Genomic DNA, 18,954 nt, shown 5'->3' with positions numbered 1-18,954 from the left:
GCACCAATACTTTGAACTGTTTAAATTGTCTGCTAGAACTCGCTGTCTTTTTGCCTCCTCCTAAAAATCTATTAAAGATCACATTTACCGAACCTTATAGGAGTGTGACGACTGATGAGTATTTAAAAATCTCTCTGCCTCTGCTATGGATCAATAACTTTTTTATACTGTTTATAATTGAAATGCACGGAGCCTGAGGTCATTTAGAAGGCTTTAATTTCCTTGTTCGTTATGAATACAAATACAAGCCCAAGGACATCAGATCTCCTTTCATCTATAAACACACAAACTCATGCACTCATTACAGCCACTTTAAACGAGATATACCAGTTATATATATTTATTCCACCCATCCATTTATAAAGCACATTACTGGTGCAACTATTGATTCAATTAATCGTTAATTAAGGTGGCTCACATTATCTCGATTCATTATTAGTTTAATCAATACATTATTTGGAAATGGTTTTAAAACAGCTTGTTACAATCGACCAGAATCCACCTCAATGTGTTCCAATGTCCTTGAAATATTCGAAGATAACACAGATTGATATCATTTTCATGAAAAAACTGAATTATTAAATTGGCTTGATTCCAGCCAATTGATTTCAATATTGTAGTCGTAAGGCAATATACATACTGTACAGCGACGTGCAGTCAGGTGAGGCAGGGGAGGCAGAGCCTCACCTGTCATACTCCATTGTAACGGAAAAACAACTAAAGAAAAACTAAATAGTAATAATAATAAAATGTCTCCACTGATCTATGATCTAAGTGTGATTAATGTATGATTCCAATCGCTTTTTAAAGTCAAAATCAGCCGAGCTCCGCTACAACTAGGGGTAGCGATGAGAAGTGAGGCAGGGACGAGCTCTGCCTCTCGTAAGCCCACAGTAATTTGCTGGAGCGCGGGCACTAATTTAGCGCGGGCACTTATTTTGTGAGCGCGCTCAAGCCAGTTACTGTGGGGTGAGGTGAGGCACAGATTAGCTCTGCCTCACCTCAGAATGTGTCACCCCATAGAAACTGGCTGGAGCGCGGGCCCTAAGCGCATGCCTGTTACCATCTCACTGTAGGTCACCAATGTAATGTTTGTAGATCCCTTTATTACATTGATCCTCGCCATCCATAGTCTCTAAATAACTTATTTAACGTATATATGATATTTAGGCTCGCTGGTCTCATCATTTAACGGCAATGAAAAAAGCAGCAGGAGAGGCAGCCATAACCTCTGCCGCACTGAAGGGGGCGCACATGAGCCCACAGGTTCTTGTTGCTACTGTTATTCTACGCAAAGACGTTAGACATAGGACTTTTGAAACTACAGGAAGATAAGGAGGACTTTTACAAAAAACTAATAGAGATTGTTGTCCAGAAGGATAGCATGGACTTAATCTTCAAGTCAAGGTAAGACCACAATTGTAATGAAAATGGGATCTTACTAAGAAAGAAGAATCCAATATTTAGATTTTGGGTATCCTTTTGTTGAACGGTCTGTTTAAAATGAATCGAAGCATCAGACTAAAAAAGCTTTTGAAAATAACCGAATATTTTGATTAAGGTCAAAATATAATATTTGTAAATCTGACTCTGAAAGAGTCAGTGCCTCACCAGCCATGAAGCTCACTGCACGTCACTGTTACTGTATGGTGTGAAATTCACCTCTACTTGAGCCTATAGGCGTCTGAGAAATGCGCAGGCTCCTATTTAATAAAAGGCAAAAAGGCCCCAACTACTTCCCATCTCTACCCTTACTTTAGTACGGCTCCAGTACACTTTGCTCTCAGCGAAAGGCAAACTTACAGGGGGAAAGAGAGGAAAGTGGCATCAGCATGATGTTATGAGGAGGAAAGAGAAGTGCAGGACCTTGTTAAAAGCCCCTCGGTGACAGCGAAGGAAAGGCTGCAGCTCCGAGTCATTAAATGTGGCCGAAGTCGGGGTGAGAGAAAGAAAGAGACGGTTTGAGAGGCTGCAGAATGAAGAGATGAGCAACGGTTCGCAATAGGAGATCAGTAGCTCACTTTGGTAAAAAATAAGAAGTTTGAGAATGTGACAGAACTGCTATTTATTTTAACCACAGTTTTTACTGAAAAATCAAACCTCGTCTCTGAACAGTGACACCGTTATCAATGATATACAAATAAGTGATGTTGGGCATGCATCATTTCCTGTGAATTCCTCAAGTCTTTAAAAAGGCAAATAGTATCTTAAAACTGGTTTTGGTTTGATGGACATCTTGCAGTTTTTCCTTTCCTTTATCCTTTAGGTGATTTCAACAAGGTAATAGTGCATTACGAAATACAAAAATGTGACATAACTTACTTAAAATGATTGACACTAATCTCAGTTGTATGGGTTTCTAAGGCTCTGCAACCAGCCATCGCAGAAGTCTTTGACCTCTGTAACACCAAAAACACTTTACCTCATGTAATCTTCAATGATTCAACCAAAGTGTCATTTCCAGTCACAGAGTCTGGCAAATAGCCCAAAAAAATTATTCAACAGTAGCAGGCTATCAGAGAACTCGTATGGAGTTTGGAGGCCATCTGAGATAGTGGTATAAATCCAACAGTCGCCTCATGCTTAAGATACGAGCTTAGATAAATCAGCTCAACAGCCTTTACATTTGTAAATAAGCTTTCTCATCCTTTAAATCTCCAGGCACCACTTAAGGTTCAACAATATGTCCGGTTTGATTTCTATGCGGCAGAGTAGCACTGATACATTTCAAAAGGGTTTTCTCACACTTCAACGTATAAAAGATGGTCCTACCAAAGACATTCCTCTACGCACAGGCTTTTTGAGAATCAATCGGGTGTGAGAATATGTATTTATTTTGTCTATTTCGTTTTTCAATATGTCACTTAATGTTGTTGATTTTCTTCTGTTTTGTTTGCTTATTGCCAACAAAAAAATAAAAAATCTCAACGGACTGTCACAAATATCCATCTCCTCAAATGACTTTACAAAGTCTTGCAACGTTCCTCCTTATTGGCGAAATACTTAATACAAAGAGTAACGACCTGGGTAGAGAAACGTTGTAATGTTACGGTTTGAGACTTTAAATGGCATGAATTGTGTCAAACAAGATGTACTTAGAATTGACTTGCAACTCAGTTTCAGTGTTTCAATTTTGCAAGGCAATTTTCGATGAAAAAGGTAGTAACTCCGCTCCCTCTTTCCGATGCTAAAAGCATTGCTTTTAACAAGAGCATCGGCGGGGGGGGGGGGGGGGGGCTGCTCTTAATCCACAAACACCCTGACAGAGATAGAGTCGTCCTTTCAAGCTTTTGACTGTTTCAAAGTCATCCCATCAAGGGGGTAAATCTAAAGCTTAGTGTCTGGGGAACAAAAACACTGGAGGCAGAGGACTCTCATCTGGCTTCACTTCTCCTATGGCAGCCATGCTCCGCAGGCTGATGGATTACGGGAGAAACTCATCTCATGACTAATTATTTATTTTCCCTCCAGAACTGTTGTGTCTTGAGGGTTGGAAAAAGCACAATCCTCTGCTCTGACCAGGTAGTAAACAAACTAGAATGATGGAGGTGAGTGAGTCTTCCTCACAACACTGTAAGCATGGCTGCCATACAGACACAGACACGCTCAGGCAGGTTATATTTGTACCCTCCAGTGTTTGTGTGTATTTCTTAAATCACTTTTTTAAGAGTGAGTGACCAATGAACCAAGTCCTTCCTGTATGTGGCCTTGGTTTAAATCTGGGATGTTTGTTGCCCATGCTGCACATCGTTCACTCTCTCTCCCCCTTTCCTGTCTGTATTAACCTATATTATCATTGATAGTGGGGCTCTTTTGGCAACAAAAGGACACATGTGAAGTTATTTGCTTTTGGACTCTAAAACACCTTTGTCGCCAATTAAAGCTGTCACTCAAAACATTAAGAACCAAGACATAATGTGTTAAAATGCACGGTATTGTAATCTATGCTGTTTGAAATGCTCCAACACAAGACAAAAATATTGCTAATAGAAATGTACATTATAAAAATTCAAGGTTGAACCTTCTTAATGCTTACACGAAAAAGTGAAATGTTGCCGCTTCAGAAGCACACACTCTTTGTAATTATCGTAATATAACTTTCTTTAAATCTTTCAGACAAAAACATCAAACGTTCTCTAGCTCTAGCTTCTCAAATATAAGAATTTTGACTAACTAATAATCAGTTGTGAACCTTGGGTTTTGGACTAGATTATAGTAAAGCAAAACATGTCACTGTAAATTATAGTAAATGAGTTCTTGATTGTTTACAGATTATACTTTTGCTGCCCATACACATACTGTATGATTAATCCAACTAATCCCAGGCAGGTCATTACAGAGTAGGGGCCCTGAATACTACTGAGCTAAAAGAAGGTCCTACCAAAGACATTCCTGAAGATCTCAGGTGTGTGTGGGAAGGGAAACGGGGCTGATGAAGTCTGATAAAGACTAAATGTAATTTCCTTCTTTTTACTCGTTCAAAAGGGTCAGCCAAACTGAGATTATACCTTCCAAATTACAGTCATTTTAGTACAACATGTGTTTCCTTGCTGAGCGTGGGTTGGAATGTCTTTAAGTCACACTAGTAATAACACACTGCCAGGAGGTAGATACCAACCAGATTTTACTGGCTGTTGAAACCTTACACATTATTAAAAGAACTTCAGCAGGTTTGCACAGGAAGAGGATTGTTCTTGGATTATATTGCAGTGCAGTTCCTTTCCAACGTAATGCTTCACAGGCAGTATGGAAGGAATGACTAGCTATTATAATGAACATATGGCATGTGAGCCTTGTATTAAAACATAATTGAAGCCTATACTTCAGGATCCAATAAAATCCAATTGCAAATGTTTAATGAGGAAGGCACTCGGCATGTGTTTATGGAGCCGAAGGGTATACATAATGATTTATGGTGAGTAACTGAACAGAAATATTGTTTTTTTACAAGAAAACTCCACAGGGCACCTTAAAATGGAGGAGATAAGATTGTTGATAGTTGTTTAAAAGGAATAATAATATTATTTTATTTTGCTGATGATGGTGACGTTTTCTAATGATACCGTTTACCGTGTCTCTTGGGCAGTGTTGGGCAAGTTACTTAAAAAAAGTAACTAATAGTTATAGTTACTGCTCTCAAAAAAGTAACTAGTTTTCTGTGGCACAGTAAGAGAAAATACAACTCTCCATCATTGTAGCAATTATCATTATGAAATGTAGTGGAACAATAAAACACAAAAGATATGTTTAGACATTTTGACAGGCATCTTTATTGTAGCCTCAACAATCAAGTTCTAAGTAGTGCACTTGTAGTGCAATATGAAATAAAAACAACTACACTCTTTTGGCAGTGTACACATTAACAACAACTATTGGCAGTGTAACAATTAAACACGAACTACACTCTTTTGGCAGTAACAATTAAAGAAATAATAAACTGTCGGACTGACACTGAAGACAAACAAACTATTTTCAGCCTCACAAAAACAAACTAACAGTGAAATAATTTACCTCACATCTGGCCATTTGGCACAGACAAAATCAATAATGGTGGATAAACTTAAGAAGGGGATCTTTCAATCTCCAAGTTGTAAATGTGCTGCGTGTGTGTGTGTGTGTGTGTGTGTGTGTGTGTGTGTGTGTGTGTGTGTGTGTGTGTGTGTGTGTGTGTGTGTGTGTGTGTGTGTGTGTGTGTGTGTGTGTATTTTACCCATAAGGCAAGACCCGCCCAACTCTGTCTCTGATTGGCTCTCCTGAAATGTTACCCCACGTTAACCAATCATCACTTCACTCCTCTCTGGTCACTTTCACTTTTCCATGGTACTGTGAGAGGACATCGCTGTATTCGCCTGTAAGTTACATTCGCAGGGAGATTCGGTTCAGACTGAACCGAATCTCCCTGCGAATGTAACTTACAAAACCGTTCAGTTGGATCACATAATGTAACGCAGTAACGCACCCATTTCAATCACAGTAACTATAACGGCGTTATTGAAAGGGAATAGGTAACTAGTAATGTTATTAGTTACCGCAAAAGGTAGTCGCGTTACAGTATCGCGTTAGTTTGTAACGCGTTAGTCCCAACACTGCTCTTGGGCAATAGGATGGCCGGGCTTTGATCTAGAATCAGCCTCAATTTAAAACTGAGCAGACCGCTAGCAGGAGGCATTCAATTCTAATAGAGGAAGGTCTGTGTCCTCTAGCACTTTGAGCCCCTAATCTCTTATTCATGTATTCAAGGTGAGAGAGGAGCAGCTACAAGTAGGAGCAGAACGGGTCAGAGAACAGAGATGGATAGGGGGAGAAAGCTCTGGTTGAAAGAAGGAAGAAATTGAGAAGAAGAAAAAATAAGGAGGCGAAAAGCCCTGACTCTCATCCTGTCATGAACCGAACAGCAGATCCTGTACATGAGAAGAAAGGTTCAGGTACTGGAGCTCCACACAGACCAGGATCAAAGGGAATCCCCATCTGATCTGAATGTCTTATGAATGTTTTATGGACAAGATATTGAGGTTATTGGATAAGATGTGGCTCAAGAGAGTTATGATCAGAGGCAGCCTGACATTTTCAGATGAGAATGTCACTCTTGGGAGCTTTTTTTTGTGAGCAGATAAACTGTATGGATAATTTGAAATACTGAACAAATATACATTCCTTACAGCCGTATGATTGCATTTTCAAAAGCCTGTTTCCTTTACATTATGTCCTGATATTGTCAGTCACTGAATTCATTAACAGCTGGTGCAGGCTGTTCACATTTACACAGTAAAGACTCCAGCAAATACAAGACTGTTGAATAACTGATGCATTCGCCCACATACACATATTTAAACAGACACATCCAGTGTAACTGACAAACCAAACTGCATGCAGGCTAATTCATTTGTGTCACTGAAAGGTTAAGCACAATGCATCATTCACATCTTTTCATTTTATTTGATCAACCATCAGCACATGTTCACATGCTCACACCTACATAGTATAAACCGAATGCAGCAAAGGAAACGCATTCAATCATCCATGAATGCTGCTAATGCACAGAGACCTATATACGCATCCTACATAAATTATTTCAGCCGTGACAAAGCCCTTCAAATGTGCAAGGAAACTATTGTGTTCAAAGCCGTGTCTTGTGAGAGGAGAAAGCTCAAGACGAGAGTATTTACAGTTTATTATGCAGATGCCACCACTAAGCACTCTCATGTAATGCAAATGCACACACAGGCCTGCCAACAAACCCATTGAAAATGTAGCATGTTGTGCTGTCTCAGAGATTTCATCTCGTTTGTGCATGATACTGTACATGAAAGGGATTTTTGAAGCACTAACATTGTGAATACATCAACAATAAAGTAACCGAGTGCAAAGAATAATATAAATGATGCACACCTGACAGAAATCACTGCTCATACTGTATAGCGGTATACAAGCCTTTGAAGTTGAGATCAGGGGCAAATGATACATCTCTAACTAAGCTCTACTGGATCAGGAAGACAAAAAAAACTCTAAACCTGGGTCAATGAGGAATTACAGCATGTAATGGGTTAACTTGTTGAATCAGGAAATAGGAGGGGACTGCTTCTCTGACGTCACTGCTGAAAGAGAAACTAACAGGAACAGAGACGTTTGTTTTTGTGTTTTAACCGATCTGAAAGATTTGGGAAACCCTTCAAACACCAGGTAAAGTTGTAATTTATTAAGGTAACACTTATCTTTGGTGTAAAACATTCAAATGTGGATTGACTTATCCAACTTTTTCCCCATTTATTTCACCATATACCTTCTAGACATGGCTTCTGCTGCAAGTTCTGAGGATAATTTCTGTTGTTCAATCTGTCTGGACCTGTTCAAAAAACCTGTGACGATTCCCTGTGGGCACAACTTCTGTCTTAACTGCATCAACAACCACTGGGACACTAACAATATCATATTCCAATGTCCACTGTGTATGGAGAAATTCTTAACCAGGCCGATGCTTCGAGTTAACACTTTCATTGCTGAGATGGCTGCAAAGTTCAAGGAATCCGTTGAAGAAAAGTCTTCTGAAACTCCTGAAAAAGCAGAAAATGGAAACGTGCTCTGTGGCCTGTGCACAGGGGCGAAGCTCACAGCAATCAAGACCTGCTTAGTTTGTTTCATGTCTTACTGTGAAACACATCTGGAGCCTCATCAGAGAATTGCGGCAATGAAAAAACACAAGCTGATCGACCCGGTTGAGAACCCAGAGAGCAGGATGTGCAAGACGCATGACGAGCCTTTGGAGTTCTTTTGCAAGGTTGATAAAATGTTTGTATGCGAGTCCTGTAAAAACAGCGACCACAGAAAGCACAAGACAGTGAGTCTGAAAGAGGAGGCACAAATGAGGGAGATCACGCTGAGTGTAGAAAAGGAATTCACGGATCAGATGATCCAGGAACTTCAGCAGAAAATGTGTGAGATCGAACACTCAGTGGACGCTAGCGCAAGAAATGCAGCGAAGGCCCTGTCATACAGCATGCATTCGATGACTGCTGTGGTGGACTACATTAAGAGAAGTCAAGCAGAGCTCTCTCAGGTCATTGAGACAAAGCAGAAACAAATTGAAACAGAGAGAAAAGGCTTCATTAAAGAGCTGGAGGCAGAAATTATGCAATTAAAGCAAAATAAGTTGAAGCTTGATCAGGTTTCACTTTCCAACGACTCGATGATGTTCCTTGAGAATGTCCTGTCTCTTACAATCACTCAGCCCCCGGTTAATAACTGGTCAGATGTGACTTTTAGCAATGACGAGTTTTCGCTGCAGGGAGCCACGGCCATGCTGGAGGCAACCGTGAAGAGAGAAATAAGGATGCTGTGCGATCCAGACTTGAAAGAAATGCAACGTCATGCTGTGGATGTGACTCTGGATCCTGACACAGCAAACCCTTCTCTACATGTTTCACCGGATGGGAAACAAGTCAGGTATGGAGACAAAAAGAGGAACCTCCCAAACAAACCAGAGCGGTTTGAACACGTCCTCAATGTCCTTGCAAAGGAGGGTTTCTCCTCAGGAAAATTCTACTATGAGGTCCAGGTTAAAGACCAAACAAACTGGAATTTAGGAGTGGCGAGCCAGTCCATCAACAGGAAGGGAGATATACGATTGAGCCCCAAAAGTGGATACTGGACTATTTGGCTGAGGAAAGGAAATGAGTTAACAGCCAATGCCGGCCCTTCTGTTAGCCTCAAGGTGAGGGAGACGCCTCAAAAGATCGGGGTGTTTGTTGATTACGAGGTGAGTCAAGTTCTCTTCTATGACGTGGACACCAGGGCTTGCATCTTCTCCTACACCGGATGTAACTTCACAGAGAAGCTCTTTCCGTTCTTCAGCCCCTGTAGTAATGACGACTACAAAAATCCAACGCCCTTGATCATCACTCCTGTCAAACACAGCAGATGAGCTTTGTTTCTGGATTTTGTGAAAGAAAATAGACAGGGCGAGGGATTCGGGGAGAGATCATAGAGTACTGAAATGTTTCTATCCTGAAAACTCCGGCGGTTTATTTTCTTTCTCTCATCCATCAGTGTCAGTGCCACACATACTGCTGCAGATCTCCAACGGTCAACATGCAGTGAATCTCAATCGCCTGTACATTATTTCATTGTTATTTGTATTGATTTGAATTACAAACTATGTCTGCCAAAGTATTAAGAATGGGTAACGTAGTGTTTACAAATAGTGTATAGCATGTGTTCCGCTTGTAGTACTGTACCACATATCAAGAGTGATGGATTAGATGAATACATAAAGCTGTTGGAAATAACTATTACTGTGTTTACAAAATATTATTTACACACACCTCGTGAGATTCAATCGGGCCGTGACTGACATAATACAGCCACCAATGGAGAATAAATCAGCACAGAAAATGTTTAAATAAATTGAAGGACTCTTATTAACTTGGTATTTTAATTTTCTTACATCAATTAATGTTATAAGGGGTTATTAAACTTTATTGAATGGCACACAACTGTATTTCCTCTAGTTGAAATCAGCCAGACCTTTTATTCACTAAGGTGTGAAATAATCAACTGGTTACTGAGAAAAGTCAATCATTTCTTAATTTTGTTTATTGTTGGCAACACAAAATTCACTTTTCTTTATTTCAGTTATGTATTTTGTGTTTGTTTTTTATGGGAGCAAAGGGAATAAAATCTATGGTGAAAAAACCAATGACACTTTATGTACCAGTGATGTAGAATTGTGATGTGTTGTTAGTTATTGATAAGAAAAGAATAGAAAAATAAATCAACAATTGTACTCAAATGTGAAGATATGACGCTGTACACTCTTATATATAAAGCTGTTAATTAAATCGATATCATCAGTATTACATACGGTCAGAACATTTGTGCTTTTTTTCCCTGCTGTTTTATTTTGATTATATGTATAAATAATAAACAGATTATTTGAACATGTAAATGCAGTCCTTGTCTGTAATGCTGTACCGCATGTGTTGAATATATTAATAATTGTTCATTGTTACTGTTTGATGTTTGGAGGGTAAACAATGTGCGGCATAACGGTAAAAATAAATAAAGGTCATTTACGAAGTTGCAATAGAGCACACACTTGATGAACACTCACAACAATCTAAGAACATCCTGCCAACAGATAAAGACACAGAACAACAAATTACTTTAATTTGCAATTAAAGTGCATCTGTCACTTTGAGGAGTATAAACACAAATTATAGACTCTTCAGACAGCCTGAGATTCCCAAAAAATACACTTAGCAATTTCTCCAACTCCACTCAAAACAATCCATAACGTTTCCCTCCTAGAACGGTTAGGAAAATAATATTAATTATACCTTTCACAAAGAAGGGTATGTGTTTTTAATGATCTGACAAAAATAATTGCATGCCATGTCTCAAGCGAAAACAAGTTATCTGCAAAAGGAGAAAATAAATAGGCAAGCGTTGCATAAATAAACATCCTAATGGTCATCGCTAGTTAAAACATGTAGCAATACTAACATATACAAATCTTAAAAAAGGTGCATCCAAAAGCTCACTTCAGTAAAGGTAGCTAGTACAAACAAGTACAAACAGTAAAGGTATAAACAGCTAACAGTCATTTCAGGGTGAAGCTAGTGGAGGTAGAACCAGCTCTAAACTTTATAAACTCATTCTGCAAACTACCTGGTAACAATATATGTGGGGAACAAACTAAAAAGAAGCATAAACATTTAATTTAGTTGATCCAATTATGGAGCAAAAATCTATTTATCATATATCTTAATATTCAAATATTATTTGGGAATAACACAAAAATGCTATATTTCTTACACCTCCAAAAAACCTTCAGTGTTTTATCTAAATGTAAAAAAGATATGCACAGTTTTAAGTTAGCCTTTTCAAAAATCCATGTTTACAGTGGCTCATTCAAAGGCTAATGTGATTGAGATATCACTGCCTTTTTATTTATTATTTTCGTACATGTTATTATTCTGCTTTTGCCACACATGACTGCAAATAGCTGTTTTTGGCATTATACTTTCTGGTTGAATTCACAGTAACAGCCTCAATTGTGGTTTGAATATATCTCTATTGTATTTCAAAGGTGCTCCAGTACAACTCTGTCATGGAAACAGGCTCATAAAAAGAGGCTTGTTACAAAGACACTTTCACCCGCCAAAGGTTTCTGTCAAGCAACATTTGAATATAAAAAAAATCACAGTTCTGAACTACACTGCTTCTAGTGTTGTTGATTTGCAGGCTAACAAGAGCACGTTACTTATAACTGCTATTGATTCATTCAACACGTAAACTCATATTTCTCCAGAACACCACCATCTTTAGAACTCCTCATTCTTCTCACTGGCTTTTGATGAATCAAAACGGAGCTGCAAAGAGGGGACCATTCTGGACTGCTGTGAAATGCTGATACTAATAAAAAAAACTGGAAAAGATCCAGGTTCGTAAGAGGGCCCTGAGGTTGTCTTTGTTATGCGTTGTTTCAAAAGAGACACTGGTGAGGAGAAGTGCATTAGTTATTAATGAAAGGCGCAGGATCTTACTTCCTTAGTATTGAACCATAAAGAGTTTGCCACTGAAAAATTCCAATATGTTTGAGTCGTCAACCCAATGACCAAGGGTGACATTATTTTCAACCTTGAGGTGAGCCACCACATATGCAGACAGGATTATACAAAATGGATATGCATTATATATTTTAAATGCATTGCTTTATATTTACACTAGGAGCGTGGCTCTAGGATTGCAATATTGGACAGTCAATGGATACTTGTTGGTATAGCTATACTTGAAAGTGAGATGTTTGAACAACTATTGGATGGATGGGCATGACATTTGGTGTAGCCATTAATTGTACCTTTAGGATGAATTTCAATCACTTAACTTTGTTTAGCACCATCATCGGGTCAACATTTCCAATAGTGTAATACTTAGTAATATAACTAAATACAAAAGTAATGAACATGTTGTTATTCTCCTTACCAAATTACTAAATATTAGATCAGATAAGATAGTAAATATGGGCAAAAATGGACAACATCAAACCCTTATCAGAACAGTTAGCAGTTAGCTGATACATGATGAATAGTGGAACATTAAGGGACCTGGGAACGTTGATTAACTACATCTCTGTATTCATTTTTCCTGACCGGCTCATTCGGGAGTTTGTTTCACTGGGTTATATTATAAATACAATCTGCGAGTATGTTGGTCAGGGTAATTACACTGGCTTAATGAATGACAGCTTGAGAAGAATACAAGTACATCATGTGGTCTGTGTCTGTGTGTGGATGTGTCCATTTCTTGAAGGGACCACATGCCTTTGTCCTACAGTATTTGTATCTAATGAAGTGCCAGATGTAATGAGATAAATCTATCCATTAGGGTCCCTTAACGAGACTAAATCCACATGGCTGCTAATGAGTCGGTGCTCCATCAGTCGTCCTCCGAGGGCTGGAGGACCTGACTAAAGCCGTAGACGACCTGGAGCCAGACACAATCACACCCTCCAAGCCCGTAAATCCACAGCTCCAGCTGTTGCAGGTCTCCATCATTTAACTTCCAGTCCTTCAGGGAGTGACTTCAAGTTAGCAAGCAGCTACAACAGACAGACAGTGGAGTCATAGCCGGCACAGCGAAACACTAATCATCTGTAATCATTGATCTGCCATTAGTGGGCCATGCTCATTAGCCTGATGGAACAATGCTCTAGATTTCAGTTGTTACCGTGCTATTATTAGCTTTTAAACATGTGTTGTATACACAGGCTCTACATGATGTTCAACAACATGTTGCAAGCATTGGGCTGAACTCAGTCATAACTCTAAATACTGAAGTTAGTCAAAAGATACAAATCCTATAATCGAATGTTTTGCTTTAAAGCTTGGTTTCATCCGTGGAAGTATTACAGAGCAAACACGTCCATGTACATTCATCACTGTCACACCAATAAGGGGTGCTGTGTGAAGGCCTTTCAAGTTTAAAAAGAGGCAAAGAAAAAGAAAAAAAGAGAAAAACTGAATCAAGCAGTAAAAACGTCCGAAAACATTTAACCTTTTAGATGATTTGAATTTTAAAGGCTGATCGAGTTACGAAGTAGCAACAAGACAGCACTAGCAAGAGCTAGCACAGCGACACAGTGTAAAGAAATCCTGTGTGTTGAGATAAGATAATCCCTGCTAGCTCTCCTACAAGGATCGGCAGTCACCAGTGCTAAACCAGTTTCAAAAGCGACCTGTCAGTGGTTGTCATCTAGTGTGCAACAACGGTGTCATGCTTTGCTAGAGTGGAAGAACTGCAGCTGCGTGTGAATGCAGTCATATGCCACCAAATCAACATAGCTTTCACCAATTTCACAGCACTTCAATTACATTTTGATACGTCCTGTTATTATTATGGTGTTTTTTATGAATGTTATCATTGTCCAATCAACTATAATATGAACATTTGTTAAAAACCATCAAAAATAAATGCTCAAGTAATTTTGGTTAGAACCAAAGAAGTGGACCAATGACATGCTTTGCACATAACATTTCCTTCTCCCGATTTGTCTATGAACATGTGCTCCTATTGAAGCCCTATAACATCCATCCACCATCTGTAAACAACTATCCTAAACTTGGAGTAGAGAAAGGAAATTGGACAATAACAGGGTCGCATCTAAGAAACGGACGAACATTGACTCCCCATATTCACACCTACATGTATGGGAGAATTAGAGTTGAGAACTAACTTAACCGGTGTGTGAGAAGAAGCCAGATGAGACCATGCAAACTTCCGGCAGGTTAACCAAAGGACTGTCTTTCTTTAAGACACTGCACGACCACCCAGACTCATTAATTGTAAGCAGAATAGCATTTACTCAACATAACTTCTAAATCTAGGTAGATATTACACAAATCGTGAATCCAGGTCACCCAGTAGCTTTGCTAGAAAACCTGATGAATCTAAAAGGCTTTCAGAGCGAGCACATGTATAAATATCTAATTAATTCACTTCTCAATATTTGCAGTAGGAGGGTTGTTCTGTTTGGTTATCACCTTGTTTTCAATTTAAGGCAAATCTTTTTTCTTCATTTAGCACACTCCAATTCAAGTAAAGTATTTAATGGACGTGAAATCCATTTCCGTGACAATATTAGAACACTTTGCAGTTTGAGGTTTCCTGTTGGTTTTCCTCGACTAAATGCAAAATAACTGCAGCGAGGTGTCATCGTGATAGTAGTGCACTTATCCCGCTTCAATGGCACCTTTATTATAATGGTTGTTATAACTTGACTAAGTGACGGAGACAAATGATGGATGAGTGACTTTTCTCTCATCTCTGAGATGGAAGAAAAAAGTGGTGGTTTTTCCAGTGACGGATCAGATTTGTGCTCCACAAAGGCTTTGATCTTAAGGCTTTCTGACTTTAATCTGAGAAGACCACACACACACATTCTCACACACACACACATTCACACACACACATCTTTTCATGAAGCAAAAAACAAAATGGACTTCATTCATTTCCAGCCGTCTGTTTGTGGTTTTAGGAAAAGTCGGTGCAGAGAGAGAGCTTAAGTGAACTCTTGCAAAGAAAACTTTGGTTGATAAATAACAAAACATCGTCTACAAAAAGGAAAATAAAACCACGCTCATCTGTTTTCATTTATGCACAAATTGTGGTGAGTCAGACTGTACTATAACTCTGGGACTCTGCTTTTCATGCCTTTTGAAGCTGATGTCATGAAGGTTGCGTTTATAAATAAATATATATTCAGATTTCTGAATAAAAATGACTAAATGTGAGAAAGAAAAGGATGTTAAACTGAGAAGCTCAGTTTAACATTCTTTAGGCTCCCTTGGTTTTACTATTAATATATAACACAAACAAAATAGCACCACCGGGATAGAATAAAGAAGCCTCTTATCTTTTACAGTGATGTCGAGATTGATACTCTGCGGGTGGAGAAGATTTAAAGGTCACACAATTAGAACAGGTTGTAGCACTACTTTCTAAAAATACTTAGAGGTAGTTATTTCAACTACTTATCATATGTGGAGAACATTTTTATTTAAAATGGTGAGGAACACACAATTAACATGTTCTGATTCGTTCATAGTTTCACTGCTTTGTGCTATAACACACTGAAATGTACACCAAAAGACTCTCTGACATCCCTTGCCTTTTGTTTGAACCAATGCTTAAGGGGGCCTTATTATGCGTTTCGGGCCCTTTCCTGTAGTGTGTTATAGCCTTTTGTGCATGTGAATGGTCTGCAAGGCCTAAAATCCCAAAGTTCCCGACAGAGGGAGTTTCTCTCCCAGACACTCCCCGCCCCCCCTGCCTGAAACTCCTTGATTGAAATCCTTTGTTTACTTCCGTTACATAGTGACATCACTCTTGCTTCTATTGGCCAATGCTCCAACACATTGTAGGTGATAGGGAGATGGCTAAGGGGCGGGACATCTCCAAGCGGTTAAACAATCACAACAGAGCCGGCCAACTAACCAATCAGAGCAGACTCTCGTTACAAGCAGAGGGGGAAAAGACCACCCAGGCAGTATGATAAAAACAAATGCCTTTTTGAACAATAAAGCATGTACACATGTCACTAGAGACACAAACATCAAATATGAGCATCATAGAGCCCCTTTGAAGACTACCCATGGTAACAACCATCGTGTTAATGGCCTCCAAGATTATAATTACATTTACGTATAGTCTTCACTTCTGTTACATTATTCATGTTCCTCTGTCAGTTGCTAGTTTTAGTGTCCTCTGCTTTGTGCCATATGAGGCTTTACTTTGTAGCCGCACAACAAAGAAAGCTCCTATGCTTTATATGAGCTCTGCCTCAGACTCTGATTGACTTTTTTGAAACAAAAGCTAATATAATCCAATAACATTATCCGGTTTCTACAAAAAGGGGGAGGGAAGCAATAAGATGAGAAACACCATAGCTAGCATGATGCAAATGAGGCAACTGTTACTCCAAGATGAGTTTTGTAAATCCCAGCATGCATTAGCCTGCAGGGCACAACACCCTGGACAGGTGTAGCAATATTTACTTGATATTTTATTCATAAACTTTCACTATCCTTATGGAGAAACAAGATTAAATTGAAAAGCAATTTAAGCTGCCTAAAATAGTAGACCATTTCTCTTATAAGGTCATCACTGTTGTTGACTGGGGAAAAACATTATTTACATCTCATAATTGGTGACACAAGCCGATGGTGAAAGTGAACGGACAGAAAGATGGTTCATGTGTAAATGAGAAACCTCTTGGAAAAAAGCACCAAACAAACACACATTTTTTAAAAAACATTTTGGCCACCGTCTTTTTTTGTGTAAGAAAATGTGCCATTTGCAGGGTACTTCAAGATTTCACTGGTGATGTTTGACTATGTTCACCAGCAAAGCTGTTCCCTTTAAGTACAGACATTAGTTCAGGTGGAGCACCTGTGTATCTCTGCTAGATTGTAAACTCCGACCAAAAGTTGCAGCGCAGAAGAAAACACTGAGAAACATCTCTTTGTCTTTAGGGCCATCTCCTTTCTGTTCATAATGCAATTCATTAGAAAACCATTCTTAAATTAATCAGCACCTTGGCCCTGGTTGAAATTAAGCTCATTGATTGAGTGTTTGTACACAACACACACACATGCAGAGACTACAGTGCACTCAAGACAACACAATGGATTTTGTGAATAACAGATCAATGTGCGAGCGAGAGTCAAAGGCATGTGAGTTTTGATTGGCGGGCCTGTTGGCATGGTGAAAGGCAAGCGTATGTACCATTTCCACCAATTCAGCTTCCTGGTTTTAGCCGCGTGACCTCCAAAAAGTCCAGACAAGCAGAGCCGCGGGTTACAGCAAGCTAATCAAAAACAGCAAAGACCAAACAAGGCTACCTCTTTTCAGACTGTCTCAAAAATAACAGGATTATAGTTTATCTCTCACCAGCAGTTATTTGATGCTGGAAGCATTTAAATTGCATTCCATCAAGAACTTACAACCAGATAAAGTGAGCCTCTATAATTTAAGGCAGAGCCTGTGTAGCACAACACAGAATAGTATTGAAGCGTTATTGAAAAAACAGGGATGACAGGTTTCTTTTTATTTGCTGTCATGTTGTTACTGTGGTGAGGTAGCAGTGTCAATACCTGAAGTCAGACCAGTTATTTTCCTCTTCTTGCTGTTTTCAGCAGTGTTTTCCAGGGAAGGAGACTCAGTCAGCGGCCCGTTGGAGCTGCCGAAGTGGAGAGGGTCGTTGCCGGTCGTGGGGTCAAAGGGCAGAGCGCTGAGCCCTAAAAAAAGACAACAACAACCATGTTTATTAAATAAAACTGCAGAATACAATCAGCCATGGTCACACACATTAACTTCAAGGTGGAATAAAATGTTGCTTTCCCACAGTACAAAAATAACCATTATTTTACAGTTTCTGCTTAGCTGTTTGATCAATAGCATTGACTTGTCAAATTCTCTGTATGCTGCAATTTTTGCCGTCTTTAATCTGACCGCCATCCACTGGTTGTTCATTTTCTTCTTACAGGCTTAGTAACCTTGCAACTAGATTGAATTGAATATATTGGCTGCCTTGCTTCAAGACATCATTAACTTTAATGGGAAAAACAAACCTGGTAGATGTCTTTTTCTCTAGGAAAAACCTTCTTAACTGAGCAAAATTGAGTATTCATTGTTTTTGCATTAGACCTTTGCTCCATATAAAATCTATTTAAAAACAAATCATAGACAAAGAATGATAAAATTGACATAATGTGAATATATCTGATTCAAAGTAATTTGACAGTGTTGACACTTCTCTACCAGAAATAACCGAAAACGTTCCTCAAAACATGAAAGAAGTGGAGATGTAGTGAGAAACAGAGAAGAAAAAAAGAACAACCAAAAAAAGGCCAAAGAGGCTCTGAATCCAAAACAAATATTTCTGTCTTTAGATGCTGGAAAAAATATAATAATACAAATATTTTGGCGGGCAGACTGTCTACACATACTATGACTCATCGATATACAAACGAGTCTGGGATTTAATGCAAATCAACCAAGTCTGCATAGTGGTTTGAATACTTTAATATACACCTGCTCATTTTCTATCTATTCTGTTCCTTTAAGAGACTTAATAGACTTGCACTCATATATTAATGGTCAAAACAGTCATGTGTAGATGTTATTTCCAAACACCAAAGACTGACAAGAAAATTTGATCAAAAATTCTGCTATTTGATTCAATGTATTATGTCATATCCTGATTCACACATTTCTGCATGTCTCATTTTTGCAATATATAAACTCAGACATATCTTCTTTCCCTCCTAACATGTTTTTATTTTTCGATGAGTAGATTGTTGAATTATTTATATTCCTCATGTCAAACATACTGTAATGAAATGATATTGACTATTATTGGACAGGTGATGTATCCCTGCACCGTTCTTCCAAAAGTTG

The 18,954-nt window shown here is 38.8% G+C and overlaps 2 protein-coding genes across 3 annotated transcripts in view; one reads left to right on the top strand and one right to left on the bottom strand.

The window, feature by feature from the left end:
- The window catches only part of LOC307034049 (ecto-NOX disulfide-thiol exchanger 2-like), a 142,064-nt gene that overhangs the window by 99,577 nt on the left and 23,533 nt on the right, over positions 1 to 18,954 (bottom strand). Inside the window, exon 2 of the mRNA XM_079672753.1 lies at positions 17,649 to 17,792. Within this exon, the coding sequence (XP_079528879.1) occupies positions 17,649 to 17,792 (144 nt within the window). The remainder of the gene's footprint in view (positions 1 to 17,648; positions 17,793 to 18,954) is intronic.
- Positions 1,315 to 10,441, top strand: LOC307034046 (E3 ubiquitin-protein ligase TRIM21-like). Of its 2 annotated transcripts, XM_079672749.1 has the most exons (3): positions 1,338 to 1,407; positions 6,241 to 7,680; positions 7,788 to 10,441. In XM_079672749.1, exon 3 carries the CDS (start codon positions 7,790 to 7,792, stop codon positions 9,416 to 9,418), a length of 1,629 nt encoding a protein of 542 aa, XP_079528875.1. In that variant the 5' UTR covers positions 1,338 to 1,407; positions 6,241 to 7,680; positions 7,788 to 7,789; the 3' UTR covers positions 9,419 to 10,441. The 2 variants fall into 2 exon arrangements, with proteins under 2 accessions (XP_079528876.1, XP_079528875.1); XM_079672750.1 differs by lacking the exon at positions 6,241 to 7,680 and having other exon boundaries at positions 1,315 to 1,407.

The sequence above is a fragment of the Notothenia rossii genome (assembly GCF_949606895.1).
Source record: "Notothenia rossii genome assembly, chromosome: 3".
NCBI classification, from domain to species: Eukaryota; Metazoa; Chordata; class Actinopteri; order Perciformes; family Nototheniidae; genus Notothenia; species Notothenia rossii.
This window is presented reverse-complemented; position numbering and strand designations above follow the sequence as displayed.

Coding starts and splice junctions, on each gene's coding strand:
- LOC307034046 (XM_079672750.1), top strand. CDS start 7,790: ATGGCTTCTGCTGCAAGTTCTGAGGATAATTTCTGTTGTTCAATCTGT.